Source organism: Sander vitreus, chromosome 14 (genome assembly GCF_031162955.1).
Source record: "Sander vitreus isolate 19-12246 chromosome 14, sanVit1, whole genome shotgun sequence".
NCBI classification, from domain to species: Eukaryota; Metazoa; Chordata; class Actinopteri; order Perciformes; family Percidae; genus Sander; species Sander vitreus.
Window position 1 is genome coordinate 5,304,360 of NC_135868.1, and position 9,776 is coordinate 5,314,135.

The window sequence follows — 9,776 nt, forward strand, 5'->3', positions numbered from 1 at the left end:
CCCTTTAAAAATGCATTTCTCTATGATGTCCCTGCAGTGACTTGTTGGAGCTGTTTTCCTTACTGTCCCTTTAAGAAATGTCTCGACTATAGGATCCCCCTCTCTCCACACACACACACACACACACACACACACACACACACACACACACACACACACACACACCTTTCATCTCGCAGCAGTCCTTGGGGCCTCTCTGGTCGGCCTTGATTGGCAGCTGAAGCAGGGTCTTCAGGTTGGTCATGGAGGTCAGATGTCCACCTTGGGGGGCACTTCCAGCCGGGTTGCTGGCCCCAAATTGGGGGCTGGTGGCCCCAGCAGGGAGATCCGGAGGTAAGAGCTGAGTAAGAGGCCTTGACATAACTTCAAGGGAGGAGGAGGTGGGAGGCGAGGAGGCGGAGAAGAGAAACCTGCAGACTCGAAGTTCAAGATGATCAAAATAATCCAATTAGTGGCACTAATTGACAGGCGCGCCGTCAAAAGGTGCGCGGACAGGTGACGCTTCAAAATCTCCACCTGATGTCCCGCTTGTCCGGCCGTCCCATGAAGAAAATGTATTTAAAAAAGAAAAGAAAGAAAGGGGGGACTTATCTCCAAAATGGCACCATGCTCACCGAGTCTAACGCATCCTCTCGGACTGGCTGAGCCTTCACGAGTTGCTGTGTTGCTATCACCTCTTTAAACTAACTAAGCTCTGCACTAATAAAACGCACACAGGAAGACAGACTGAATCCTGCAGCTCGCAGCGAGGGAAGCCCCGTTTGAGTTTTGTGGCGATAAAAACAGTCACACAACTCACGCTCGGGTCCAGTTGCTTGATCGATGGGAGATTCTTTAGTCCGGAGGGCAAAAAGCAAAAATAAATAAGGCTAAAAGCAGATTCAATCGCGGATGGCTGTATAGTCCCATACAGTGAGTAGAGAAAGAGGATTAGAAACAGTAGAGTCGATGCGAACAGTCTCCAAGACAGAAAAAAACAACAACTTGTGATTTAATATGAGTGGAAAATATAAGATGAAGGAAATAAAGAGTTCCCCCCCCAAAAAAAATAATAATATCCAGTAGTATGAGAGTCAGATAGATGAGACTGATGGCTCTTATTTTCCTCCCTCTCTCCCCCTCTCTCTCCCTCCCTTTCTCTCTCTCTCTCTTTCTCACATTCACACACACACACACACACACACACACACACACACACACACACACACTTCTCTCTATTTTCGTCGTTCTGATTCTCTCTCTCTCTCTCTGCCAGTCAGCTGGAACCAACACGGGCCGCTCGTGTGACGTCACCGCTCACGGGGGAAAGGCGCCCGGGGGGCGTGGATCGTTTGCATACAGAGGCCACGCCCCCTTCCCTCACTGGCCCCCTTGGTAACTCCTTCTGCGTTCACGGATGCATGGGAAAGCTGGGAAATTTGAAAACATGTGAAAATACGATTTCAACTCAAATTTAGGAAAACAAATTCAAAAACAAGATTTTGGATCACCTAAAAAATTTAATTATTATTATTATTATTAAAAAAATGTGTTCCACTTGGTTATACTAGAATAAAATAGAGGTCATTGTGTTGCTTTTTTGTTTGTTTTTACAATTATGATTCCAACTCAAATTTAAGAAAGTAGGAAAACAAATTTTAAATTGTTTGGATTATTTGGATTTTGGGTGCTACACTGTAGGCTACTTTATTGATGTTTACACTGTAGGCTATTTTATTTATGTTCATACTGTAGGCTACTTTATTTATGTTTACACTGTAGGCTACTTTATTGATGTTTACACTGTAGGCTACTTTATTGATGTTTACACTGTAGGCTATTTTATTTATGTTCATACTGTAGGCTACTTTATTTATGTTTACACTGTAGGCTACTTTATTTATGTTTACACTGTAGGCTATTTTATTTATGTTCATACTGTAGGCTACTTTATTTATGTTTACACTGTAGGCTATTTTATTTATGTTCATACTGTAGGCTACTTTATTTATGTTTACACTGTAGGCTACTTTATTTATGTTTACACTGTAGGGTACTTTATTGATGTTCACACTGTAGGCTACTTTATTTATGTTTACACTGTAGGCTACTTTATTTATGTTTACACTGTAGGCTACTTTATTTATGTTTACACTGTAGGCTACTTTATTTATGTTTACACTGTAGGCTACTTTATTTATGTTTACACTGTAGGCTACTTTATTTATGTTTACACTGTAGGCTACTTTATTTATGTTTAGACTGTACTCCAATAGCATTTGTACAGTCCATTGTTTTAGTAACAATCTTTTAACCTAATCTTACTTTACTTTAAATGTTTATTTCTTGCACTTTAGCCGTGTTACTTATACACTTATTGACTATTTATTTTTTTTACCTTAAATTTGACTGTGAACAACTGCAACTAAACAATTTTCCTGAGGGGATCAATAAAGTATTTTGATTCTGATTGATTCTTTGATTCTAAAAAAAATATATAAAATAGGGTTCATTTATTAGCTGATGTATTCACAAAAGTCTGTAATTTTATGATGTATAATATTTCATTTATTGTTTTGTTTACTGTGTATTGTATGTTTGTGTGTTGCACGTTTAACTTCTAATACGATTCCAACTCAAATTTAAGAAAGACAACATTTTAGATCACTAAAAAATGGTGTTCAACTAGTAGTATAAAATGTAGACTATTAGCTGACGTATTCACAAAAACGCCAAGCCTTCGCTGGTTCCAGTTTCTTGAATGTGATTTATTTGGACAACAACAATCAATTAATGAATTAAGAAAAAATTCAAAAAATAATAATTAATTAGATATAAGTTTCAAACCAGAAATCCAAAAGATGGTTAAATGAACACAATTTATTTCCCAACTTAGTCATAACAACTATTTGACACTCTATAAAGACTGTTAATATTATAATTAGGCTATACACTATTTGTATAGTCTAATTTTCAGTTCAACAGAGAAAGACATTTTTGTTTACGTAGCGTTAGGCCTACAGTGGTTAACGTGAGAAAAAATAATGTTCTTGCTGAGTGAACCCAATATGTTTGGTGTGCTTGCTTTTAACAGCATGTATTGGTTTTTTCTCCGGTTGTACGGGAACGCAACGTACATTTGCATAAAACCCAACACCTCCCAGCCGTTTCAGCCAATGGCTGACTGCAGCTGGGAAGTCGCGCCCCCTGAGCTGAGCGCCTTCCTAGATGAACTCTTCTTCTCTCACGCTGTCATTTAAACAAGGAGGCCGAAACAATAGCGATGACCACTGACTTAAAAACAGTCCTACGGTCCTGTCAGGATGTTGTTTCCTTTTTGCACGATTCCCCCTCACTGCCTTATCTGAGAAATGTGGGAAAACGTGAATATTTTAACCCACAACGTGACAGGATTTGAAGAGTCGGAATAAGCAGCTCATACTAAATCAAACACGCGCATCAGGTGTCGCATGTGGGCGAGGTAGACAGTCTCATAATATTGCCAACATTTAGCATCAGAGTAATACAGGCTGCTACATTTACACGTACAGATACAACCTCCATGGTGTGTTTTGTCAGGAGTGTAAGCTGAAAAACGATATTTATAAAAGGTTCCTTAAGTAATTTGGTTTTGTTTTTACTCACACAGCAACTTTATATTATAAAGTCGTGAAATGATCACATTGAAAGTGGTTCAATTGTGTTTAATACCATAAAGATGGTGGCAGAGCCATGGTTGGCCTGTTTTTCTCCCTGTTAAATGTCCCTATCTGCCTCTCGCTCTCTGAAGAAGCACATGGCCCCGGCACGTGCCGACTGTTGCCTACCGGCGACCCTGCTGCGTCGCGATTGGCTAAATCTAGGTCACTCGCTGCCTCTCCTGGCCTCCTATTGGTTAAAAATAGGTCACAGTCTCCGCCCACAGGTTTCCCCATGCTACTGCCGCGTGACAGGCCGTCTGGAGGGGGGAGGAGGGAACACAAAGCCAGGGGGCTGATTGTGTGGGGAAAAAAAGCATATGTATTTCTTTTTTTAATAAATTTAACAACGTTAAAAAAATAACTACAAAAAAAAACAAATTTACAAAAAGATTACTAAAATAAAGAGCTGAAAAACAGCAACATGAAACTAATAAAATTAAATACAGAATAAACATTTTCAAAAAGTAGTACTAATATGTCAGATTGTTCTTGTTTGTTGACATCAGACTAATGTTCTTTGACATGTTAAGACATGTTAAGGTGCGCAGCCTTGCTTTTATTGTGCTGATGTGGCTTATTTTTTTATTGTTTTTATGCATGTCATGCTTGTTCTGCATGCCCTTGTGTTGCATGTTTTATTTACATGACATAACATTTACATAAAATGTTATGTATATAAATATAAAGGTTGTTGCACTACATGTTTGTCATATGTCTGTACCTTGTCCTGTATCTTGTTCTGAACCTGTTTTTGTATCTTGTTGTTTGAACCTCATGTTCATTCGTTCATTCTTTTGTTTTTGCACCGGGGACCAGAGAAACGCAGCGTTTTTTTCCTCTATGTACTGCACTGCACTATAGATGGGTGACAACAACAGCTCTCTTATCTTATAAAATATACAAGTTTCCTTTTATTGTTTTGGATGCTGTGTATTGTGTATATTTTATGTATGCATGTTAGTAGCCTGCCGTACAGTCACTTTATTGTCATAATATTAACTTTGAATCATTACTAACACTGCACGCGGTATGTCTAATTTTAATAACTTTTTAATTGCATAGTCCTTATTAGGAATACGCTGTAATGTCTGTCCAGGAACTACAGCTAACAATATCCTTCAATTGTTTTTAAATTTAAAAAATGAAATAAAAGACAAAAACCCTTGTGGGTAAATCTAATAAATACCCTACAGCGCACTGTCCTTGCTAAATAAATAAGTAAATAATAAACATCTTAGGAGTTAATCCTATCTTAGTTTTAATTTTCTCATATGGTCACATTTTCGTGACATGTCGTGTTTGGCCTTGTTAATCATGTACCGTTGGGTATTTTTTTGGTGCAGATTCAAGTGAAAGCTAAAACGGTAAATCTGTAACTCCAATAACAGTCGAATATTAACAGTCAATGAAAGGAAATAAAGGCTTCCATCACACATAATCATGCAACATCATGTGTTTTTTCCCCCCCGTTGATATCACTTTGATTGATTCCTGAATCAGATGCAGCAGCTGCACTGTTGGAACAACAGTTCCTAGAAGGACCTTGAAAAGCCTGCAAGTCCTATCTGGTGACAGGGTGCTGTCAAATATACCAAACAGGAATGTGCCAGTAGTAGGAGGCCAAAATGATCTGTCACACACACACACACACACACACACACACACACACACACACACACACACACACACACAGGAGCATGTGTACGCTGGCATGCATCAGTGAAATAGAGGAACACCAGCTTGACTCCACTAATGTGTGACCAGAGTTTCACTAGCCATTTTCAATTTTCCCCTTGTGCCTTTCCTCCAGACTTGAGCTGAAGCCATCATTTAAAGTGTAGACATGGCGCCATCTGGTGGCCATTTGTCAGCACCGAGGAGTAAGACCTGCCTTTTTAAACGGGCTTTTGATTGACCTGTCTGCACTTCTTTATGCATTACTTTGTGATTTGAATTGTTTACTGTGTTTTAATATGTATCGTCTTGTATGTTTTATGTAAAGCACTCTGTGATTTTTATCTGTGAAAAGCACTCTTACTGACAAAGCATTTCAGTCGATTTAGTCTGCAGCTACAATGTGGAATCTAACTGTGTGTAAAAGTGCATTTACTTGAGTACAAATTCGAGGTACTTGTACTTAACTTGAGTATTTCCATTTTATGCAACTTTATTTCTACTCCACTACATCTCAGAGGTATATATTGTACTTTTCTTTCTTTGTCTGAAAGCTTTAGTTACTTTTTAGATTACAATTTCCATCCCCTTCCTGTCCAGTGACTTAGACTTTTTCTGATAAGCTGAAGGATGTTTGTGTGTTGAGAAAGTTCTCCTACTTCTTAAGTTTAATAAAGTCTTTAAAAAGCCTCTTGACGCCGCTGGAAAATACATCGCCGCGAAGTCGAAAACAGGTCTGTTGTTCAATCTTCATGACTTCTTAGATACGTGTTTCTCATAGGACAGCGGCGCCACAAACATATGATGATCTCACAGAATATGATGCATTGCTGTAGATTAAACTACCGAACAGTATATTAAGGAGTTACAATTAGCATAGTCCCGTATTGCCAGACCTTCCTCCACAGCGCTGAGGAGGAGGGTCTGGCGAGTCCACACAGAATTCAGGGATGAGAGAAAAACTTGTTCTGGTTTATTGCCATTTTTAATTAGCCTCGGGAAGGAACTCGTTTTGGTGGAACGTGTGTACATTCAAAAGTTGTTTTAGTCGTGCAACAGAAAACTCAGATTGGACAGATAGTCTAGCTAGCTGTCTGGATTTACCCTGCAGAGATCTGAGGAGCAGTTAACCATAGCTCTTAATAAATCCACCGGAGTTTAGAACGCCAACACAAAGAACGAGGAAGGTGACGGACATCCGGCCAAAATTGAGGACTTCCGGTGGAATTTCCGGCGGCACCGGTGCAATCCCAGAACGTCGTGGATATAGACTACAATTAGCATAACCTTAAACATCTAGAGCAGTTAAATGCAACATACATTATTACATTTATGCAGCAGTAGACTCTTGCCAGACCTCCCTCCACAGCGCTGTGGAGGAAGGTCAGGCTACACCACACATACAGTACATTCCCGGATAGGAGAAAAAAAACAAAAACGCTCTGGGTTATTTGCATTTCTTTCAACCAATTACAATCGTCTTGGACGGTGCTCAGCTCTGGTCGCAAAGACGATGGCTCTGCAAAATTGTCTCGGGAAGTTAACTGTTCGCACAATACAGTAACGTGAGCTATTTAAAGTAGCTGGATACATGGTTAAACCTCATTTACTCCTACCAGTGTACTTTGACCACAGCAAATCCCCGCCAATCGGTCCCAAAACATCCCAGTTAGAGAGTAAATGCCGTAAACATATTCTTTGTAAATCTTTACAATAAGTCCCTAAAAGAACCAAGCAGGCCTGCCTTGTTGCACGATGCAGATTTTCTTCAAAACTTGCCATTTTCAGCGTGTAGCTTGCTAGCTCGAAGGTTGTTTCCCAAAGCGAAGGGAGTTTGACAGCAGCAAACACACACATTGAATATCCTGGAAATGAATTGTTGTCAATCCAGACTAATGCAGCAGTAATATTAATCCAAAAACATTTATACTGCACAATGAGTACTTTCACTTTTGATACATTTTTCTTAAACCTTTAAGTAAGGTTCTGAATGCAGGACTTTTACTAGTAGTGGAGTATTTCCCACAGTGTGATTTTAGTACTTTTACTTAATGCTCTGAATACTTCTTCCACCACTGCTCGCTCTGCCTTCTACAACTAGATCATTCTCTTCTCCACACTGTTTTGTGAGACACGTGACAGTGCACATGAGACTCCCCCAGTTAAAAAGCAGGGGGGGGCAGCTGGGTAATGATGAAGGCATATAAACAGCTCACCTGACCGCTTGCTCCAGGTGCACAGCAGCTGACCTCCTGTCATTGATTTATATGGAGCTGAGCTGCAGCTCTCTGAACGTCTACTCCTGTTGTGTGTGTGTGGGGGGGGCAGGCTACATGTGTCAGAGCGAGACACCACTTCAGTGTCCCTGTAGGAGGAAAGGGTGGATAAAAATAACACACATTGGATTAATTATCTGAAACAAGCTCTGAGGGCGATGGAAGTTGTGGCTGAGCTGCTGTTTTGCGGGGTCAACAGATTTCAGCAGATCAGAATTGTTATTGTAGAGTTGTTGGTCCTGGATCTTCATGGGGGTCAGGGCTCAGAAACAAAAAAAAGGTTTTTGGAAGTACATGAGCAGTTTAATGGCAGCTGCAAATATTCCTTAGATCCATACAATGACTTTAACCACACGAGACAATATTTGAATGGCACAATTTGACTCATTTCTACCTTAATGCCAGTATCTTACCGTCATAATATAAACCTAAGACTGATGATCATATGTCATCTCCATGTCAAACTATTTCTCCAATGAATTAACTTCTAACTCTTTAAATGCTTGCCCTTTCAGAAACTTTAATCAACTCCAAACAATGATCACTTTCAGTAAAAAGTCTTAGACGGCTGGACATAAAAGAACTGAACTGAATCCATTTCCAACTTTATAACAAAAGAAAATGTATCTGCTTAATGGGGTTGAAAGTGAATCTACATAATCAGATGTTAAAACTAAAATTGGGGATTTTTTTTTTTTAATGTTTAACTGTTAAATCAAAGTATACCGAAATAAAATACATGCGTTTACAGGTTTTGATATGGACCGTGTCTTCAGTATAAAGAAGTATTTTTTAATGAAATCCGTGAGGCATCGTTGTTTCTGGAAAGACGTTGCGGTTCATTTCACTTTTTCTAAGTAATGTTGTGATGCTTTAACCCTCGTCTTGTCCTCGGGTCAAATTTGACCCATTTTTCAAATGTTTTTTTAATAACAGAAACATGGGTTTCTTTCAACCAAATTGCCCAAAACTTACAATGGATGCGTGGATGTATGTTGTATGGAACCCCATACATTTTAACAAATGAATGATTACTTCCATTCCATTGTGGAGTGTTTTACTACATTTTTATAGCATTTGAAAAAAAATAATTTAAATGGTTTCAAAACCTGAAACTAAACTTTGACTTTCTGTGATCCACTAAACATCCTCTGATCTTTACTATTCGTCAAGTAATCCATAAGTTCTGCTTTTTTTTAACTAAAGAAATGTGGTATAATGTCATATAAAATAGGTTTATTGACCCTGAAAGACAACTTGTTCTTGGTCAACGGGAAGACGACACAAATCTCATTCATCGTCTTTGTATTGGGCTGCAGGAAGAAACGGCATGGAGCGATACAACCAGAGAAGATAGAAAATGTTTTTTTTGTGTGTGCTTTGGTTTTAAACTCCCAATGATCCCATTGTTGGCTGTGGCCATATCAAACACCCCTGCTACAACTAATCGGTCTTTTCTTTTTACAAGTTAAACAAGCATATGAACAACATAAGCACCATTACTCCATTTTCCTTATGAAGTGTTATAGCTAACTTAAATTTGGGGAAGCTTGAGTGATTTGCTACTGACATGTTACAAGTTAGTTTTGTTGTTGTTGTTCGTAAAACTTAAAAAAAAAGAAAAAAAAAGCTGTAGTTTTGGAATATTTTTATATTTTCCAATAGGTTTCCTGTAACGAACCATGACATTTGATAGTCATTTTATTACATTTTAAGTTGTCAATAGGATGGCATACAGTTCAAATAAATAAATATTTACTTGTCACAGCTTTAAATTGAGCTTCTCTTTTCAAAAAAATCTTTTTTTCCCCCTTTATATTAATTACTAAATTACACAGTTCTATCCTGGAGGAAAATTAAGGACTTTTATTTTTAATTTTTTTTTTTTTTTTTTTTAAATCATTTCTCACTACTATGGAGGGAGCCTTCAGCTTTTAACAGACTTAAACCAACAGTACCATTTCAGTTTTTTTATTTGAGGGTTTTCAACAACTCACTTTTAGGCAAAGAAAAGGATAGTAATTTAGTAATAATATTACATGTTTTAGTTTTACAGAAAAAAAGAAAACACGTCTGGACAGGACCTAAGTCATGAACTAGGTGTACACGCTTTTGTTACAAAAATTGGGCATAACTGTGGCAATGA

The 9,776-nt window shown here is 38.4% G+C and overlaps 1 protein-coding gene across 1 annotated transcript in view; it reads right to left on the minus strand.

Moving 5' to 3' along the window:
• dbpa (D site albumin promoter binding protein a) overlaps positions 1–574 on the minus strand; it is a 35,309-nt gene extending 34,735 nt beyond the window's left edge. The window contains exon 1 of the mRNA XM_078267461.1: positions 166–574. Coding sequence (XP_078123587.1) covers positions 166–361 — 196 coding nt within the window. The 5' untranslated portion in view covers positions 362–574. The remainder of the gene's footprint in view (positions 1–165) is intronic.
• Positions 575–9,776: the final 9,202 nt, after the last annotated feature.